General features: G+C 38.2%; 1 protein-coding gene across 2 annotated transcripts; it reads left to right on the top strand.

Annotated features, from left to right (window-relative positions):
* Positions 1-4,909: 4,909 nt before the first annotated feature.
* Positions 4,910-21,145, top strand: hdr (hematopoietic death receptor). 2 transcript variants are annotated; one of them, XM_047380212.1, is made up of 10 exons: positions 4,910-5,033; positions 10,396-10,534; positions 10,650-10,778; positions 10,908-11,019; positions 11,150-11,241; positions 11,422-11,523; positions 13,617-13,636; positions 13,751-13,807; positions 17,860-17,896; positions 18,752-21,145. In XM_047380212.1, the coding sequence occupies exons 1-10, from the start codon at positions 5,022-5,024 to the stop codon at positions 19,057-19,059; spliced, it is 1,008 nt and encodes a 335-aa protein (XP_047236168.1). In that variant the 5' UTR covers positions 4,910-5,021; the 3' UTR covers positions 19,060-21,145. The 2 variants fall into 2 exon arrangements, with proteins under 2 accessions (XP_047236168.1, XP_047236167.1); XM_047380211.1 differs by having other exon boundaries at positions 13,751-13,960.
* The last annotated feature ends 947 nt before the right edge of the window (positions 21,146-22,092 follow it).

Below are 22,092 nucleotides of genomic sequence, written 5' to 3'. Positions count from 1 at the left end.
AGATGTTTCAGCCTGAGGACTATGATTATGCTTTACAGTTTCTATACTAACAATGCAGAAAGAAAGATGGATCAAACGACAGCTTTGTGTTGGCGATACACTAGTCTTACACCTGTTGATGGTGTGGAGCTGCAAATCAGGGAACAGATCAGATGGCAGGCGTTACTTCTACAGTATATACACAACAGGACAATGACATTTTAGACACTGTTCTCCATCTATCTGTCTGCTAAGCAAAAAGGGTTCCACCGTTCCTGCAGGGACGGCAGATCAACTCATTGACATGTTCAGCAAACTATCTGGATATCAGTCCAAATAAAAAGTCCCTGTGCGTGAACAAGAACTGTTGACAACAAGGCTCTGTCCTGCAAAGGTCATCATTTATGTACTTTAGAAGAATGCTGAAACTCAACTGAATTTAATTAAGACTGTTTTTTTTTTCCTTTTGGGAAGTCCATTCCTTAAAGAATTCAGGCTGTTAGAAAATCCACAGGAAGTGCGACGAAGTGCAAACAATTTTATTTTCTCTTATTTTTTTCCTCCACTTGATCTGTACAGAGAAACTTTACAGACGTTACAGATAAATTACAGATTGAGTTTTTTCAGGTGCAGCATGTTTAATAAGAATGTTCAGGTGTTCAACAAAATAAACTTACCACATAAAGTAAGGAAATTTGGGTTGATCACTTCTTTATTTCCTGTACTAATTCTTTTTGCCTATAAATCTTATGTTGGTGGAATGCCTGAGTTTTTCCTATTTAATCATGCCACATTTAAAAACCAAACCCCACATTTGTGGTATGAGCAGCAGAGTTGAGTATGTGGGTTAAGAAAAACCTGTCAAATCCTCACTGCTAATGTTGAACAGCTTTAAGTGGAGGCAGTATGATAATGTCGGACAGCATCTTGCTCACTGGAAAAGCAAGGTTTGTCACCATTCGCTACAATCTCACAGAAATAAAGAGGTGAGATTCTGCAATCAGTGGACATCCCTTATTTCCACTCTCGGGGACCAAACTCTAGCCTCCAAGATTTTGAAGCTCGACTACACAGAGAAGGTGGTAAATTATAGACTACCTCCAGAAGTTGGGAGTGGAGAGGATGAAATCTCCTACCTACAGTCCTGATTTCAACTGCACTGAGCACTTGGGATCAGCTTGGCAGGGCTGTTCATAACAATGTGGCCAACAGAATCACATGGGCTGACTTGCAAAACATGATGGTTGAGGAATTTGATGCCATCCAACAGCAGCGTGTAATCAACCTGGTGACCAGCATGAGCAGGAGGTGGAAGGCTGCTGTGTTTATGCACAGGTCTCCCACACACTACTGAGGACCCTGTTTGTTAAATTAATTAATTCATAAATTGTCAACATGTCTAGTTTCTCCAAACTTTAATTATCCGATCCAATAAAAGACACCTAACAAGAGTCGAGAGCAGAATAAAGTGCTTGACTTTGGCAGTTAGGATTTGGCAAGTATTTTATGGGTGCAACCCATGTACTCAGCTCTGCTCAGTGACACCCTATAAAGGAAAACGAACAGGTTTTTCAAATGTATACCATTTATTGCCAAGAAGCATTGTTACTACAAAGAAATACTGATACACCCCTTACTTTTTGTGCTAGCTTTGAACTCTTTTTCCATTTTTTGCTGAAAAGTAGTGGAACATTCCACATTTGTTGTCAGCAGCTGTAACAATCAGACGATAGACACTAAGTCTGAGCCACTAACACTCTCAAAATAAAAATAACTAGGTGTTCAATATATATATACATACTGTCCTCTCAGTTGTACAAGTTTTATCCATATCACCAGAATTAATCATGCCTAGACCCAACAGATGAGCACAGCAATGTCAATTCAAAAATCAGTCTTATCTTGAAAAAGTGGCTCAGATGTTCGGTTTCTGCCCCTTCGCTTGCCTTATCATCAAAAACACACTTTCCAAGAGACTTCCGGGGGTAAACAGTCCAGAAATTCAGAGAAGCAGTAAACTCTGGGTGACTGTCGAATGAAAACAGACTGCACGATGTTGAATAAGACGAAGCTGAGTGAACCACAGACATCCAGAAGCACTGCATGATCTGTGACTCAGAGTGCCCGGTAGCCCATGAAACCAGGAGTTACTCAGCTATGAGAGCAATCTTTGAGTCCGCAGTATAACCTCAACAACTTATAATTGTCCAACCGTTTCAGCCACAGCTGAATTTGCCATGATTGGCAGACTGAAACAGGCTTTATTTCACCACACTCATGCACTCATCAACATGTCCTTGTCACTGACAGTTCATTACTTCCTGCTGGTCTGCATATCTGTGCTCTGCAGACAACTGCTTTATAGATAGCAGTAAACCTGCAAACACAAGCTCAGTTAAACTGCTGCTTTATAAAAGCATCCAAACCATCTAAAAACCTCCATCTTAGGTAAAAAAAATTTATTGCCACTATTTATGTGTAGGTGAATAGTTTTCCTTTAACCTGTCCACCTTTTGCACTTTCACTGCTGGGCATAGGAACCTCACTTCAACCCTGGAAGGATTGAGCAGGTGTTGAAAATACACTTAGCTAATTGCATAAGTTGTGCAGTGAGACTGGAAAGGAATGACTCCCTTTTAACATCACATGTCCAGCAGGTCCAGGATCATTATGAGTTGCCATCTGCAACAAACAGCTGGGGGTTGGGAGAACAAGGAAAAGAAAAAAAAAGATAATGGCAGTAATAGAACCGTCCGCAGCTTCGACCAGGAAAGATACACACCTCATCACAGAATAACTGAGCCTGGAGTACTTTCTGTGGAAAGAAAAACAGAGATAGTACATGTATAGTGGAAAACATGTATTTTTTATACTGTATAAGAATGCGTGGCCTTTCTCTTTCACTCAATGACATTAATTTGGACTAAATCTTTCCTGTTTTAGGTCAGTTAGGAAATTCCAGAATCATGAACAAAAACATTTTTTTAGAGATTTGTTTTTAAACCCTCTTTAAAGTCAGATGTTTACATACATTTTCTTTACCTGTGCCAAATGTTTTGGGAATCCTTCCACATGCTTCTCACTATATTTTGTTAGTCTTTTGGGCCATTACTCCTAACAGAATGCTACACAAACTTAACGGATGCAATAAACAAAGCTGCAATTCACACTTTCTATCACAAAAAAAAAGATAGATTTTTACCCTCTTCGTTGAGAAACAATTGTATTGAACCAACATAAACTAATTTAGAATTCAATTCTAGCGGCCCATTAAGAAAAGGTCAGGGTAAGGTGTGGGTACCATGGTGTAACCTTGAACTTCCCCTGAACTAAATCTGATCAGAAACTGGGTACACAGTTTTTTTCAGTTTGCAGAGGAACCTCTCCTCAGTGTTGCTGAATAAAAGATGTTAAATGTTCAGTAACCAGTTGTTGTTTTTCTAATTCTCCTTTTTATGATGCTCAATTGATTTTTTTTGTTTTTTTGTTTTGTTTTTGTTTTTAAGATGTAATAGGCTAAACTGGTCAAGGTTGCACAAAATGAGTTCTGTGGTTGTCTCACAGACGTAATCCCAGACCCTTCCTGGGATACGTGTCGCCACTATGGAAAAGGTTCTCAAAGCATCCAGGAAATACTTCATATAAACCTTCTGATAGATGCCAATACCATCATGGACACCCTTTTCTTCACTTTGTACTGATACAGTACATCTCTACTTTGAAATCTGGTATGCAGCATCTGCTTTACCAAAAAGCATCCTGAAGGGTGGACTCATGTGACCCCAGAACACATTTAATGTCTGTCTATTCATCTGAGAGGATCTCATGCCCAGATAACTATTGATATGCACCCCCCTTGCATAATACATTGCCAGCTTACATTTCTGCATAGAGCAGCAGAATGTATTGATTAAAAATGGTTTTCCTTGGTAATTGAGCCTGTGTGGCCATATTGATCACTGTGACATGACAGTTTCTCGTGGACTGCCACCTAAGGGTAAATGTATCTAATAGCAGTTTGAAGCTTTGGACGTTAGAATATCCACATGTTCACACAATATTGCACACTGTTGATATTTCATATCAGGTATCTGGCTGTTGGTCAAGTGATTATTTGGTGACCTGTAAATCCCTATTTGCCTGTTGACCACTGGAATGATGGGCACAACCCTCTCTGCAACCCTGCTAGGACCTAGTAGGATGGGTGGATAGATAGATGGATGCAATCTGTGGTGAGTTTTGTACATTTAAGGTAAGACTGAAATAATTTAAATATCTAGGAACGTCCAGATTAACTCTACAATCAGAGGGTGCGGGTATTTTACCATAACTGTATTTAGGCGCATTGTAGTTTTAACACTGTTGCCTTGATGTCCTGGGTTTAAACTCCACGGTCTTTCTCCTGTCCAGGGTGTACCTTTACTCCCACCCATTAACTGATGGAGATAGGTATCAGCCCCCACGACTCTGGCAAAGGAATTTGCAGATACACAAAATGGATTGATGACTGAATATTTAGTGACGTGAAAAACATCATAAAACCAGTTTGGTAAAACTCAAATTATAACAAAAGAATAATAATAATAATTTCACTATTAATTCTAGCTCTTTGAATGATAAAACACTCGCTGACAAAAAAGGTTTAGTACCCAGGATATATATAGACCTATATATAGATCTATATATAGACCTATATATAGATCTATATATAGATATCTATAGATTTATATATAGATATCTATAGATTTATATATAGATATCCATAGATTTATATATAGATATCTATAGATTTATATATAGATATCTATAGATTTATATATAGATATCTATAGATTTATATATAGATATCTATAGATTTATGTACAGTGTGTACATTACGTTTTGTTTGTTTTTTATGGGCCCCTGAGTGACAAAAACCTAGCCCCGCCCTCAGACGTCAACCATGAGACGCTGGTCACCTGCGGCAGATGCCGGAGGATCCAGCGGCGTTAGATCCATGAAGAGTAACTCGTGACAGAAGTTTTTCTTTCTTTGAAAGGAAAATGATTATTAGGGTAAGTGTTATTTTCTTTTAAGTGGCACAGAGCAAAGCTCTTGTTGCCGTTGATTTGGAGTAGATATTTAGTTTCTTTTTGTTGCTGTTTATTAAAAACGGTGTTTACTTCAAGTTAGTTTGTTATCTCGAGAAACAACCAGAGCGCTTTTAATTAGCAAACACTACATAATCTGGCCTTATCACTTTAAACAGTGAACAAAGCCGTTAATAAGCTTGTTAACACCAATGTCGAAGTGAAACTCGTTAGAGTTCAGAATGTGTTTAACACAAATGTTTTTATGGATTATGAAGTTTGAATTGTGTGTTCCTTTTCGCGTCTCTCTGCCAGGACATGTCTTCTCCGTCTTCACTCAGGTGTGAAATTCCTCGTAGGGCTTAGAAAGTAACAAGTAAACTCACTCATTCATTCTCCCTCTTCGGTTAAAAAAGACAGTGGGTGCTCAGTGAGGTTGTTTTGTTGTTCTTGTTTTAAAGACTGAGTTTCAATTAATTCGGTATTGGGTTCGTTATGGCAGAAAGTTAGTTTATTATATTAGAAGCTTTATGCCATTGTTCCTGTTTATTTCTGTCTGTCTTCTAAGTTACTGAAATCAACTTAGTGGCCAGAAAGGTAAACATCTGTACGGCTTTAGATCAAGTTAAATCGGGTATGACTCACCATGTTTTTCTTACTGACTGAAGGCTGTAAAGCAAAGTTCCTGTGAAAGCACGTGTTTCCCAGGTAAGAGGGTGTGTAGGAGAGATGTCTGAACAAAAACCGGGCCAAGGCGTTCAGAGGGACGTATTTGCTTTATTTGGTCATTCCTCAAACCTGGCCAGGTATTCAAGTTAATACTGTGTGATCAGGGGCCATGGTTCAAGTTCATCCCTGGTTGTCTGAGGACTGGCTATAATGAAGTCATGGCAGTTTAGTCTTTCTTTTAAGTTTAAATCTGTGACTGTGATCTGTTGCAATATCTGAAGGAGGTTCTGTTCTCCACTGTTGTCCAGGAAAACAGTCTCAATCAGGATAGATAGATAGATAGATAGATAGATAGATAGATAGATAGATAGATAGATAGATAGATAGATAGATAGATAGATAGATAGATAGATAGATCTGTCATATTTCAATAGATGGATGATTTCTATGCACATTAGTTTATTTCATTTAAAACGTAGTGGTGCTTCCAGAACATCTTCAGGATCTAAAGTGATCAAAGCTCAGGTTCTGGTAACAATTTTGTGGAAAAATGTGATTTCCTCATTAGCACTGTTCTGACCTCTCTAGGGGTGGCCAGACCATAACATGAAAAATGATCCACCCTCGTGAGACCTCTAGCAGCCACAACACAGTTGGTGCAGTTTTACAGTGATTTTATTTACAATGATGTGAATACTTAAATGTTTTAACACTAAGGAAGGACAGAAATACTTCAAGGTGAACTTGAGGCCAAACCAACAAACAAAAGGAAACTATCTGATATCTTAAATGGACTGATCTTCTTAAAAATAAATAAACCAAATGACATTAACTTACCTCCCTGACTAAAATAAACAGGAGAATACTAGAATAAAAATGAAAGGCAGTTTACGACTATGAAATCCTCAAAGTATTGGCATCTACAAGAGGCATCTCAGACAAAGGTGTGGCTGGTTGGGATCACCAGAGGAATGACGAGCAGCTCACTGCAGCGTCATCTTATGCGTCATCTCCACCTAGTTAACCAATTCATATTCATCCTTCTTCTGGATCCAACAATTACAGAGAGGCAACTGCATCTGATTTAGTACAATTACCAAATACACATTCTCCTCATTTTAAGGCCTTTAAAGTCTTTTTTTTTTTTTTATCCTCAGATTAAATAGTGGCCGGTGGTTTTAGATTAGAAAAATATCGTGCCAAAAATGCAAATGGGTTTAATCATCTGGGTTAATTAAGCTTCTTTAGAAGAACAGGACACAACCGATGGAAAAAGACCCCCTGACCTTTGATATTTTAGAGGTAAATAGAAAGTATTTGGATAATTGACAGTGGTTGTCTGGGACTTGGGAATGAGCTCACGCAATAAATGAATTAGGTTTTAATGCCACAGATTATTTGTTAATTCACATTTATCTTAACTACATTTGTTTAGCTTTAAAACACACATCTTTATCTCTGCTAAATGTTTGTTTTTCAATAGATTTCGTGCAGTCTATGGCTTTCTTTTAATATTACTTTATCCACATTTTTATCAGCAGTGCGTCTGTAGGGAAAATGGTAGGGAACTAAACTCATGTACTCTGAATTCTTCTCAAAATGAACTGATTGATTGTCTGCTTACCTGAGGTGTGTTCCTGTAAGTTTAGAGATCATGTTATAGTTTGACATTTGTTCCTATTATCTGTGAGCAGGCTTGAATATTTTGTTATACATGTCATAGAGGATGAACTTTTAGTCCCTACCCACAGTGGTGGGTGTAATCTGAAAGTAAACTGTGGCAGGAAGAAGGGTGTGGCCAGGGGCATGTTTTCCCCTTATTTGGTTATTTATTAACCCTTGCCAGGTATTCAAGTTGAGCTTTGCTAATCGGGGGACAAGGTTCAACTTGAATTCTTTGTGGTTCTTAGATACAGTGGGATGTTTTATGACCTTATTTGGGTTTTCCTTTACCTTTTAAATATGACCAGTAATGTTAAGTATTGGTTATTTTGGCCTTTAATACGTTAGATTTCACATTTATCTTAACTTCAACGTGTTTGTGAAGAGAAGTGAAGGTGTTTGGAATTTAGATTAATATTTAAACAAGTCATTGTAGAGGAGCTTCTATTGACCTGTGGTGCATCGCAATCTGATTTTTATTTAACTACTTACTAATTTTTATAATAAAGCTTACTAGAACTTACAGATATTTCTCCCACTCAAGTTCTAGTTTTCAACCTTGTGCTATAACCTTCAGTCTGCTGAAGTGATTCTTTTTCCTTTTTCTTATGTAATGGCTATGTGCTATTGGATGTGAAACTGAATCCTACACTAATATACTATCATATGCTTGCTAGAGGGTGACACGGGAGTGGATTTTCTCTCCTGTCCCATCCCGCTCCCACAGAAAAAGGTCTTGTCCCATCCCAATCCCAGGCCAGCATAACAAAAAAAATCCTGTCCTGTCCCACTCCTGGTAAATTGACTCCCACTCCCATCCCGCTCCCATTCAGAACGACTCCCACTCCTGTGCCACTCCCATTTTTGTTTTCTTCATTTAGTCTTTTGGCAATTTCTTTCTTTGAAAGACCAGTTAGGTCCCTGTTTTTAGCTGTAGTAAAGGCCAGTTAAAGTAAAAAGAATAATAATGAAGAAATAATAAAATATCAAACAAGGAAACAGACCATGCCTATCTTAGTTGAATAAACAAAATGTACCTAGTTGTATTTTACTCATTTATTAAGTGATTGTTTCCTTTGAACAATGACATCACTTTTATGTTTCAAGTTGCTGAAACGAAAGAAAAATGCACCTAGTAAGAGAACTGTTCTTGGTGAACAAAAGGACAAAAAGGCATTACCTTCACAATTTAGAAACTGTACCTCAATGGTTCACAGCCCTGGTCCTCAGGGACCCCTTCCCTACAAGTTTTAGATGTGTGTCTGCTCCAGAACACCTGATTCAAATTCTGACATGACCTCCTATACTGGCATCAAGAATGGAGGGTCAAACTGGACAAAATTAATACAATAAAATCATCATTAAATAAATAAATGTTGTGAATGTCCCATAAGTGAAGTAAATGTAACATGAAAGAAATGTAACATTAAATGTGCCATTAAATTAAAGGTACCATTTATTTATTTAATACATCATTAGAAACAATAAATGTACCATTATATCATGAAATGGACTATAATGCAATTAAATGTGCCACTGAATAATTAAGTATAATTTTAAAGACGACATGGCGTAATTAGTGGTACACTTAATATTTAATGATGTATTAAATAAATTGTACATTTAATGGTACATTAAATTTTTTTCTATTTCACAACATATTTATTTAATATCTTCCCTTGATGAAGCCTTTCTACGGAGTCCGCGAGGGGACATGGGGGAATTGTTTTCTCTTTTGTGTCCCCACGCAATAGTCTTTGCGTTATTTCGCAATACTTTGTGGGATAGTTTCCAAACCAGATAACTGCAAAAATGAAACAAACACTACACCCGTTTTGAGATTGATTGAGTTTTATTTTGAAATCAGCCTTAAATAAAATGATCTTCAAATCAGACTAAAAGACAGTTTTTATCCACAAGCTGTCAAACAAACTACTGAACTCTGGACCATAAAACTGCACAAAACCACATCTGTGACACTTTGTTTGCTTATTACTGCTGCATGATGTGTACTTTTTTTTTTGTACGCCGTGTTTTTGTTTTTATCGTGATTTGAACGGTTCTTCTTATCCTAAGCATTTCATCGCATTGTTGACTGCGTGTTAACCTGCATATGACAAATAAACCATATAAATGACATATCAGTGCTGTTTGTTTTATGAGCAGTTTGTCATCTGTGCTGTTGCTCCAAAATGCCGAACGCAAAAGTATTGCGTGGGGACGCAAAATAAATAATTTTCCCCATGTCCCCTCACGGGCTTCCGTAGCTTACCTCTTAAATCTTTAGTGCACATGCAGCAATTTTGTTGGTCAGATGAGACTTGACACATGTTGGTACTTTTGGTTTGATGAATGAAGAGATGCAGGGTTGATTTAATCCAGAATCTGTTTTACAAGTGTCCCTTAATCACTGGTGTCCTTGATTACAACTAAACACGTTTTACAAGCAGCAGACTGCGTGTTAAAACCGCTACATTCAACTCTCCTGAAGTTCGGTAATATTTGCGACTTTCCTGTCAGCTCTATGAGTTTAATAGATAAGTCCTTACTTCTGACTTTACGTTACAAATCCAATTTTACCACGTCCAGTTCTCCACCTGCGTTTGCTCCCTCCATTCTGAACGCAGGTGGAAAACATTGAGCAGAAGCACTGTTGGCTTGTGGGTCGTGTAGTTCGTTTGACTCACATTATAGTATATGCTTCTTGAAAAAAAACTACACAATGGCGGCGTCGATCCAAGTTTTTTTTTCTTAAAGTTTATAACAAAGTCTCTATTTCACATTTTCAAAGACAATTGATCCTAGTTTATTTTCCCTCCTATTGATTAGCTCCCGCTCCCGTCTGCTCCCGTTCATTTTGTATCCTGTACCGTCCCAATCACGTGATCTTTACCGATGCTGTCTCCCGTCCCGCGGGATTCCCGTGGGAATCCCGTGACCCGTGGGACTCCCAAAAAAATGTCAGCCTCTAATGCCTGCCACAAAATGTCTAACATTTTGTCATTGGTTTCCAAAGGTTTTGTTGGCATTCATAGCTGTCCTCCGGTTTGCCGTAGCATACCCACAGCCTGGCATCAGGTTAGGCCGGTCCAGTTCCTGCAGAGAAGATACGGAGTACCAACACGGCAGCATCTGCTGTTTAAAATGTGAAGCCGGTAAGCCACAAAGAGCCAAGTAACCGACCCAGCAGTGGCCGAAACCATTGAGTTAAATGCTTACCGACAGTGGAACACGAATACATGAATATGGTCTGTTACTTATGTGTTTTAGGTCAGTATGTGCGAACCCCATGCACTGAAGCAGGAAAGAAAGGAACCTGTGAAGAATGTGACTATGGAACATTCACTGAGCACGCAAACGGACTGAAACAATGCATCAAGTGCACCCTGTGCCCCCCGGGTAATTCTTCTGGACAGTTTTGTGCTATTGATGAAAATGCCTGCAGAAGAAAATCAATGCTACACATTTTCAGTGCGCACTGAACATAAACTCTGCTTTAACAAGACCTGTTTAATGCTGCTTTCTCAGATCAGGAAATAGTAACGGCATGCACTCACACCCAGGATACTGTGTGCCGGTGCAAGCCAGGCAAATACTGCCATCCAGACGAAGCATGTGAAATATGCAAGAAGTGTTCGAGGTAAGTGAGCAAGCCACCCAAGGGGACAATCTTATTCGCTCAGCTCTTACATGGAAACTTTCAGTGATAGTGTGGTAATAATTTCTTCTGTCCTGCTTTTCAGTAATCAGTTTTTCTGACTCTTAACTAGGTGTAAAAGTGATGAGGAGATTGTGAAGAACTGCACATCTACCAGTAACACTGAGTGCAAGAAAAGCCAGCCCAAATCTGCCTCAGATGAAGGTATATTTTTTTCAGTTAAAACTGGTCACACAGACAAATATACTAGGTTTGTTTCTTGGATTTCTAAACTGCTTTTTCACCTGGTTAGTTGTCTATTAATATATAATAAATGAGTTGTTCTGTTTTGTCTACCCAACATGTTGCTAATGTTTGTCTACATGTTCTCTTTTTCTCCACTAGCAACTGGTCTGATTGCTGGATTGACTGTGCCATTTGTAGTCATTTTTGTTAGTTTGATAATAACAGCAATTACCATCTGGAAGAAGAAAATAAGAACGGCAGGTATGTTGGTGAAATTCACATCCACATCAATAAATAACCGCTGTTAATAATGATCGCAAAGCAACAGCTTCATTTCCCTCTTCACTTCAAGTTCATGTTAATGACTATAGAACAGCTTGTATGACTGAGGGTTGTACAGTTCAAGTTTGATCATAGGGCTGAAGCTTCAGTTTTATTAACAGATCTTGTGAAGTTTAAAGTCTAAAACCACTACGGTTTGACCACACATCATTCTGTGCAGTAGAGCTGCCTCTAATGACTATATTTTCCCAATAATCTGTCCACTTTTTTTTTTTTTCGACTTTCTTTTAAAAATCTACAGCAGCTTAAATATTAAATACAGGCTTTTCTTATTTATTGATATATAAAAAGCCTAGTCAGAATATGTAACAGGGAAAGACCCCTAGTGCCTCCATTAGATGTATGAGTAAACTGGAACTGAACAAAACTAGGCCATAAAAATGTCTACAACATTATTTACATTGAAATGTGATTAAAACAGGATGAAGAACAATTGATAGAGTTGGCTACATATAGCAAGCAGATAATGCTCACAAGCACAGAATTAATCAACCAAACATGGGTCTGAAAGTTTCCTCAGATATTTATTCAGAAGAAAAAGTATGTTCATCAGGAGCATCCGAACATTAAATTGTGGTTCTGTGGTATGCAGTGAAAAGAGCGCTCAAATTTCGCATTTCATTCAATGCAAAGCACCAGTTTAAACCAGGCTCGTAAGATAGTTATGTGGAGGCTTGGCTACCGTTGTTATTTTAAAACCCTTTCCCCCAGATGAAGCCAAGCAGTGACTGGAGAAGTCCCTGGCTACAGCAGCCAGGGACTTCTCCTCATATACAGTCTTTCAGAGGAATACAACTACTACTAAAAGGAAAAAAGGTAAAATCATAGAAATTATGTCAACTAAAAACATAGATGCTGCCTGATTAAGATGTTCAAAACCATTGATTATAACTATTAGCAACACCTCTCGAAATATTGATATTTGTATGAGTAAACTCTTGTAACAATTATTAAAAAGTAAATCTTCTGTTTTATCCTAGTGGTTTAGAAAGTACACTCTGGCCACGTCATTCCTAAATGATCCAGGCCCACGTGTCATAAATGACTGTTTCTTTGAATCCAACAGTGTGTCTAGTTTTTATTTCAATGGTCCGGGTGTTCACTAAAAGCAAGGGAAGGACGTTACAAAGCAGCAAAGAGTTCATAAATTAATCTGAGTATTGCTTCCTTGGTTCATAACAACACACCAAAAACTATTCCAATAAGGCTTTTTGAAAGTAGGGATGAGCATTTTAATTTCCTTTCTGCCTGAAGGAAGCATCTTTGGTATTTATGTAGTTTGTGTCACACTGAGTCCCCCAGCATGTTCATCCTTGTTTCCAAAGACACAAAATGTTTTCTAAACGGTCTATTCAACCCAACAACTCCTGATGAGGCCAACAGTCACCAAGGATTAAACATCATACTACAAATCAATATTATGCTTAAATGTTAAGAACTGACTAATATGTTGGAAGTTTATTGTGAACCCTGAGAACCTGTTTGGTTTTGCTGCATGGCTACACATCACAAGCCTTGCTGCTATTAAACTGGTTATGCTGGATTACAATGGATGGGTAATGATGTTTCCATGCTGATGATCTCCATGTCATGGCAACTCAGACACTGACACTTCCTGTTTACACAGCATATATGATCTTTAATCTCACAGACTAAACAGGTCTGGCTTGTCCTCATCAGCTGTTCCTGATTTAAAAGATGGCTGCTGGTTTTCTCAGTAAAATATCTTTTTATTCTGATTCCATCATCTACATAAAGCTGGTTTTACCAGTTTCTGTTTGCTTTGCTGTTTTGAAGCCCTATTGATTTTAACCCCAACAGTCTGCTTGTTTGCAGAGATTCACATCTTCCTTATTTGAAGCTTTAGTCACAGCTGTCCCTGGGGTATATTTCTGCTCATAGTTGCTGGTAATTCTGTAATGAAAGAGGGTAGGCATACAAACTGGGAGGAGATTGAGGCCAAAGACCCAGATTGCTTCAACTAATATCTTTTTTCTTTTCTCACTCCTCAGACTCCGGCGGTTTGAAACAGGTGAGTCACCTGGATTCGGTTTTGTAAGACTAACAAAACGATGACATTTCCTAAACTTATCCAAAATTGACAAGTTTAAAATGCATATTTGAATGTGTTCCCCATTCTCTCCAGGAATATGCTTCAGTAAACACGGAGCCCAGCCCAAATCCAACTGTCCACAAGTCACTGGTAATCTCCAAATTTAGACATCGATTGGAGGAAGAGAGTATAAAACTGTGTGACAGCAATACCAGCTCTGCTAGCAGCTCTCAGCACAACCTAACTGGCCCATTCCTCCCCGCCCCCGCTGCATCGCTCTCCTGGGAAGACCCCATCAGGAGGGTGAGATTAACAGCTCATCCTTACCTCTTCAGGCTTCTATCGCTGACGCTTGATATCTCAGCTGTCTGCTTCCTCATTTCTACACAGCAATTCTTAAATGTCTGCTCCCTGAAATCTGCTGCTCTTGTCACTTTAAACAAGTCAGCCTTTTGCCCGAAATATTATTTTTAGTTTTGCAGGTTTTAACATTTTAAAATCTAGTATGTATAAATTTGCATGTATTAATTTCCATAAAATAGATTAGTCACCCACACGCATCCACACCCATGGTTGGACTTTGTATTGACCTCCATTTTAATATCTCCATTTGTCCTTAACCATTACTCTTTTCCTAACCATTCCCAGTTTATTCTTAACCTTCGACTTTGTAAAATGGTAAATGGCGTGTACTTGTATAGCGCTTTATCAAGTCAAAGGACCCCACAGCGAAAATGAAAAATGATTGTTATTATTAGGCTGAAACATTTCAGGGTGGGTTCTGTTTGTTTTCTTTTTTTTTTTTTTTTTTTTTTTTTTTTCCCAAAGAGCTTTAAAAGTCAAATTAAAGGATCTCTGCTATGGCTTCACAATGTTGGGAGAAAAAGTGCGATAATATTGATGAATGTTGCAATATTATTATGAATTAAAAGGAATACACAATTACAAAGTTTTAAAGTACCGTATTTTCCGCACTATAAGGCGCACTTAAAAACCTTTAATTTTTTCAAAAAATGACAGTGCGCCTTGTAATCCGGAGCGCCTTATATATGGATCAATTGGTTAATTGGTTGATCCATACTGGTTGTACACGGCGCTCTGTCAAAATGTTTCAGTACGACTGGTAAACTACAAAGCCGCACCGCTTGCAGCATTACGGCTACCGTAGTCAGGGGCGTCGCCGAAGTAATAGCGGTAAACACCTGTACTGTGCTTACTCCTAGTCCAACACCACTTGTGTGTGTATAACGTTTGAATGTACTGTTGCAGGAATTGCCTGAACTATATGTGATTAGAAGCTCAGTGTGTGGGGTGTATGTTTCGTGTGTGTGTATGGAAGATGTTGACATTACTCCTCCGGACAGAGGTGGCGCTGTGTGCTGCCGTAGCTGAGAATCAAGAGTGAAGGAGTGACGTCGGTATTATTGTGTGTGTGGGGTGGGTAGAGATGGCGACCGGAGCAGCGGTGTATGAGTCTGTAAGCCCTGTGTTTTTACGTGCTGCAAAGTCATTAAAAAGAACCCCGAATCTCGTCAACAACTCAGTGTTTTGATGCTGTTTCTTCATGCTCAACTCAGCAACGTATGAGTGAGGGAGTTAACCCTGAGGAAACTAGTAACTTCGGCCCTGGAGAAAGCGTCTCCCCTGTGTCATCAGACTACGGTCAGGGGACAGAAACAGGAAAGGTTAACAGTAATAACGTTTGATTTAGTGCATCAAACTGTTTCTTTTACCTGTTTACTGAATCAGGGAAAAGTTCCCTTTCACGTTTTAACTAACGTTTGATTTCAACTTCAACTTCATAGACTCCAATGCATTCCTAACGTGCGGTTGGCTCTATTCAATAGAATTCTATGTAGAGGAGACCTTACCATGAGAGTGAATGGAGTTATCAGAACGCTGGTTTGTAGTGTATTAATAAAGTTTGACTGACTGACTTATCTGACTGTTTTGTTGACATTCTCTTTAGCACAGCTCCATCTAGTGGATGCATAACACAACCCCAGTCAAACGTTTGACTGCAGTAGCTTCTATTCTATGCGCCTTATAATCCGGTGCGCCCTATATATGAAAACAGTTCTAAAATAGGCCATTCATTGAAGGTGCGCCTTATAATCCGGTGCGCCTTATTGTGCGGAAAATACGGTAATTATGCTTTGGGTTCATAAATAGATAGATAGATAGAGAGAGAGAGAGAGAGAGAGATAGATCCGACTTGTAGAAACATCTTAATAACAAAAGGTTTTATTAAAAAAACAGGTTTCTGATATTTTGGCCCTGAAATTATTTATTTGTAGTTTTTTAAGGATTTGACTGCCTTACCACCTCTTTACCTTCTAAAACTTCCATGCTCCATTGAACATGTCACCAAAGACACAGAGAGCATGAATGCATAGTACTTAAATAAGCAGCTAGCGCTTAATGCGGTCCAGGCAGTTGTTTGCTGTATACATATCACCTACAATCGTATCACGATAAGCATAAATTACCACTATATTTTGCAGCACTAATCTCTATTTCCAGTACGAATGCTGATTTACTTTAGTGATCATATTTAGGATTTTCACAGACTCTTTATGCATGTCTTTGTGAAGCCACTTTTTCTTGTCTTTGGTGCCTTATACTAACCAGAGTTGTGGTCTCTCCTTAATTTACACATTGGTCCTGCTTTTGGGACCAGATCCACTGCAAGCTCATATTTGGATCACCTTTGACCACTTCTCCCCATTCTGCTACTGTATCTTATGGCCCTTTTCCACTGGCTCGTTTTAGCCGGTGCGGCTCCACTCCACTTGGTTTCGCTCTACTCAATACGGTAACTGTTGTTTCCACTGGCCCGCTGAGAGCTGAAGCTATGGCGGCTGAAGCCCCGCCTCCAGGCGTCAGTGTAGTGCTCTGTGCTGCTGATAATGTTACTGTGTTACATTGTCACATTAAAGTAATCTGTGTGAAATAATAAATAGAAAATAGAAACATAAATAACTAAATACCAACAATAGTTGTATTATTGTATATGCAAGAATGTCTTATATGTTTTTATTTAAAAATGATCCACAGAGATAATCATCTGGACCACAGCCCAGCCAGAACTTCTAAAATAAGGCTCAGGGGTGCTGATGTGAGGGGGGTGTGGCAGGAGAAGCAGAGAGAAGATGCTGCTGTGTGAACTGATGATGCTCCAAAGTTTGCCAAAAGAAGTTACAATTTTGGGCTTTATGAGGAGTTTTTTGTCTAATCCTTGGCAATAACGAGGACAAGGACATTAAAGCGCAAAACTGCTTTAGATCGTGGCAAAGTTACGTTTTAGGTTTGATAGTGGCTATTCATGCTTCACGGGCTGGCCCTCCCATTTGACCGACGTAGGCCGCCTGATTACGGGCAGCTGCTCTCTGCCTGCTCCCTCTTCCTGCAGATGCTGGTTCTCTTTAAGGACTGTCAATAAATTGCCGATACAAACACGCTGTTTCATGGTGGTTTTGTTTTGTGTGTTTTGAGGAAAGTTTTTGTGCGCCTGAACAGCTGATTTTATGTGTAATCAGCTGTTTTAGGATGTTATTAAGCAAAGTGCCCCACCTGCCTGTAATTCAGAAAGCAGATGTGTCCTTTTTCTTTTCTTTCAGCCTTTAGGTATGGTTTATGATTTGTAAATAGTAAAATTATATTTCGGTTTTACCCACTCCGGCCTTTGTGGTCCTCAATATTACTGTAGTCATCCTTGAGTTTTATTAACTTTTCCCTGGATTACCTCAGCGAAAACCTTCACATTTCTTCTGGTCCCATGGCCAATCAGTGAACAGCAGTCTGTTCACGTCACATGTAGTCCCGACTCAGCCCTTGTCGTACCTGCTCTGTAGCAGGCAGCAAAAAAGTAGGTACCCGTAAAGAAAGAACTCTAAAGGAAATGCTCGCAAAGCAAGCCAAGTGGAGTAGAGTAGAGCCAAATCGAGCCAGTGGAAAAGGGGCACTAGAAACTGAAAGCCTGTCTGTCCTACCTGCTGCATCAATGCACCACACCCTCACCAGTCACACTGAGCAGACAATGTGAGACTGGCTTATTCAGAGCTCTTGATCTGATCTATACCAACTGACATCACAAGACACTGTTGCTCATCAGTGTTTGAATATTAAACCTGGCCTCTCACACATAAAAACAGATCTCATTTGGAAATCTGTATTTTAATCTGTGGTTTTCTTTATTTTAGGAAGAAGAGCCATTCCCCAACCTTGTTCCTGCGAATGGTAATGTTCCTTTTATTTTCATTTGTTTCATCTGAAACTGTCAAGAACTAATAGTACTATTCAGTGTGACTAATATTTATACAGTTTGAACTACCTGATGGTTATAAATGACTTTACTGTATACATACAGTGCCTTGGAAAAATATTCATACCTATGTAACTTGTCGACATTTTATCGTGTTACAGTCACACATGCAATAATATTTTATTGGGGTTTTTTGTGATAGGCAAATTATTGCATTTGTGAAGTGGATGAAGAAAACAAATCAAAATAATTAAAAGCTACTTTTTCAAGCCAAACATTTTGTGGTAGAAAACTATTAATGCACAATATAGTAGTGGCACCATCGTGTCAAGATGTTTGTTTTTTGGGGAAGTAAGCTGGTCAGAGTTGATGGGAAGATGAATGCAGCATAATCAGAGATATAATACAGAATCTTTTTTAATGTAATTACGATTCAAGCTTTTGTACAATCCTTTCTGGTTCATTATCACTCTGTATCAAATACAGCTTAATATTGTAAAATAATAATGGCATTCAGACTCTTAACTGCTAGATATTAGCAAAGTGATTCTGTGATTTTGCAGAATATGCATCAACAGGCACCTCGGCTGAATTAGGACCAGAAGCATTTTAGAGATTTTGCAACTATTGTCCAAAAACGTGTATTTTCTTTCTGCTTTACAATAATACAATGTTGATCTATCACATAAAACCCAAATAAATTGACATTTGCAGTCATAACATGATAAAATGAGGAATAGTCCAAGCAGTATGAATACTTTTGCAAAGCTCTGTAATCATGCACATTGACTACCTGGTTTTTGAATGATTGTCTTCATCTTTGTTTGCAGGTGTTGAATCTCTCAAGAAATGCTTTGAGTTTTTTGAAGAACTCAACGTTGACTTTTACAAGAGGTTCTTCCGTCAGCTCGGCTTGAATGACAACATGATCAAAAGCAGAGATCACCTACAATATGAAGACCGAATCCATGATCTACTGAATGACTGGGTGGAGAAAGAGGGCAAAGATGCCAGTTTAAATGACCTGCTGAGAGCCTTACTGGATTTAAACCAAAGAAGAACAGCAGAGACAATCATGCAGAAAGCTATTCAACGTGGTTATTACCACTTAGCGAATTTATCTCTGGGAGTTATTTAATATAAAATCTGTGAGGTCTTTATTGTTAAAAGTTTACATATCATCACTACCAATCACTTTAGTGTTGAAGTCATGGAGAAACGTTTTATCAAAGACAAGCTTGTGTGCAGGTCACATCTTCATTTTACCTGGTTTACATTACCTGTTTTAGCTTGTTCTACCTAGTACCACCATTCCACACACGAATCACCAAGACAGTCAAGATTTCAGTATTCTTAGTTGAATCGTAATAACTTCATGAACTGATTCATATTTTATTTTTATTTCTTGCAATTCTTGAGCCATCTGGAAGTCTCAAATCCAAAAAATCTGTCAATTCATAAGAAATTTGTAGGTCATTCTTAGGTATCAGAACAGATTTCTTACTGATTCTTGGGCATTTCTATGTGTTCTTAACCCAATGGTAGGCTTCATGAAGCATTGTCTTCATCACTCAGGGCCATTGTACTCCCTAAAACTGCCCAAGTCTCTCTTCTGCCCCTGGAAAAAAAATGAAAAACTTAAAAATAAGGAAGATAATAAAAGAAAATAAAAAAATTAATACATATTTTTATTTAATTGGCTAAACAGTCACCTTATTTAAAAAGTCATAATTCAAATAACATTATCTCCTGCTAGTCCCTCATCACTTTATTATATCTTGATGGAAAATCCCATGAATTGTCAGGAATAGTAACAACTTCAAATTGAATGGTACCTGATTCTTAGATGCAAAGGGAATGTTAACTGATTTCCAATGTTCGTGCTGTGTCCCAAAGATCCTCATGAATCCTAAAATTTAGCAATTTGTGTCAATCCCTATTATTGGTGGCCTGTGTGGAATAGTAGCTTAATGGGGCAGAGGTTCTCGGAGTAGAACAAGTACAACTAATGCCTAACAAACATTGATCATAGTGTTACCGGTCAGATTACTAAAGTAAAATGCAACCTGTAAAAAGAGAAGTAATTTATAGGTGAATACTTAATCTGCTTTACCTGAAAAAAATACATTGTTACCCAGATTGGAAATTCTGGCTCTTTTTTTATGTTTTCTGAGTGGCATGCATTCCCAGACTGAAATGAATGGTGTCTACATAAGGATTTCTTTACTGTTATTTTTGTCTGATGTTCATTACGTTCAATTTTTATATTACAGAAACTAACCTGGTGGATAAGGTTTCAAGGTATCCGTAAAAATTCATGTAAGTGTCTTCAAACTCAAAATCCAAAGTGTTTATGCACTAAAAGCATGTTTAATTTATTATAAAGGAGAAGAGTTTAAATCGGAATTTGCCCTTGTAATATGTGTTGAATATTTTCCCGGTCAGGAAATGGACAGTTTGCGTTTTGTGATTTTACATATTGTCCTCAAGGGGAGAACAGAAAAACTGTTTAGAGGAGCGATCCTGATTTTGTTTGATTTTAATATTAGATTCCTGTGTGCCAAAGCTCAAACTATATTGTTTTTTCTCATTCACTTTTTTTTCTATGAAATGTCATGTGTTGTGTGACTTCCAGCTTGGTCATGTTTGGACCTGTCTGTTTGGATGTCTGCTTGGTTCTGTTGTTAGAGATTTTTTTTATTTGCATGTCGCCTGTTTCGGTCCTGATAACTTCCTGTTCATCTGCAGTTCAGCTCATTTCGATTTAAAGATGAATTCAACAGAAATAACTCTATTCTCTTCTGTTTGTTTTTCATTTCATATTAAAATCTTCTTGTAGTAGGGGTAAATCTGTGTTCAGTGATACGAACATGTGTCCTTTACACAGTATACTCTGTTTATTTAAAAATGTGATTCGGCCTGTCAGCTGGCTTCCTCAGTGAGCCTCACCCTTCTTACTGAACAGCAAACTGGTTTATCTTCAACCACTGACGCAAGATAACATCATCAACTACAAGATGAGCAGTTCAGTGTCATGATGATAAAATGGAAGGTTTTGTCCCATAAGGGAAATTCTTTTACATAAACAGTGTTTATATGTATGATTAGAAGTTGAAATGTTCTCATTTACATTAACATTATTCCTGTTAATTAGGTGGTAAAATTCAAAGAAATGTTTTTGGTAAAAAGTTGCATAAAAACAATAAAACTTACATAATTAAAAACTATGATTTCATGTTTTGTACTGGTAGTATAATGGTGTTAAGTAATTTATTAAACTAGTTATTTAAAAAAAAAAACATTCTTATTGTCCCTGCCTGTGTACCCAGTCATCGAGTAATTTCCGATCTTAGGATAGGTTACACACCAAATTTTGTGGTTATACAAGAGGCTGTCGCCTTAATTATGTCTCTCAAGTCCTTCCATAAATTTATGAATACTGAATAGAACTGTATGTGACACTGGCCCCATACAGAGCATGTCCTTATCAGCCTTAGAAACATAGGCGTAGGAACAGGAGGAACGGCAGGGGAAATCCCCCAATATTGGAGACGGGAGCATTTGTCCCCCTCAAAAATTATACTTGATTTTGAAAAGCGCAACCCAACGTGATGTCCCTGGCTCGCCCCTTCCTTAGCTGCTCAGAGTGTTTGGGAAGCTGCTATCAGCTACAGTCTGATCAGAGACCTCTGAATGAGGTAAAACTGTCTGTAGGGAATGTTGTCATTAATATGGCAGGTTTATAATTTATATTGTTCTTAGTATACATTTATATTTAGGAAGCATATCTTTTGAGTTAAGTCACCTTAATCCTGGGATGGGCACAAGGTCCATTATTGAACTACAATCTTTGTCGGTGTTCCCAAATAACGTCAACACCATCCAAAAATGTTTTGTCATCTGGTTTCAGCAAAATGCCACCACCAAAGAAAGACTTAAACAATAGCAGGACTTACTTTGTTTTCTTAAGAAGAGTAATGTCAGTGGTTACACATCACAATGTCAACACCTAAGGTTAGGATATGAGATTATCAGCTGCACTAGAACTACCCACAAGTGTCCTTCACATTTTTATGGTAAAATGCTGCTCCATAGAAACCAAGAGGTAGATTTTTTTCCCCATTTATTTTTAAAATGTGCCACCTTTATGCCCAGGAGCAGTAACTTAGAC

The sequence above is a fragment of the Girardinichthys multiradiatus genome, chromosome 12 (assembly GCF_021462225.1).
Source record: "Girardinichthys multiradiatus isolate DD_20200921_A chromosome 12, DD_fGirMul_XY1, whole genome shotgun sequence".
Classification (NCBI taxonomy): Eukaryota; Metazoa; Chordata; class Actinopteri; order Cyprinodontiformes; family Goodeidae; genus Girardinichthys; species Girardinichthys multiradiatus.
This window is presented reverse-complemented; position numbering and strand designations above follow the sequence as displayed.

Bases quoted from the DNA above. Each gene is read 5' to 3' on its own strand.
- hdr (XM_047380211.1), top strand. The intron at 11,242-11,421 runs GTATATTTTTTT...TTTCTCCACTAG, and splicing joins CAAATCTGCCTCAGATGAAG to CAACTGGTCTGATTGCTGGA. The intron at 13,961-17,859 runs GTGAGATTAACA...TCTTTATTTTAG, and splicing joins GGGAAGACCCCATCAGGAGG to GAAGAAGAGCCATTCCCCAA.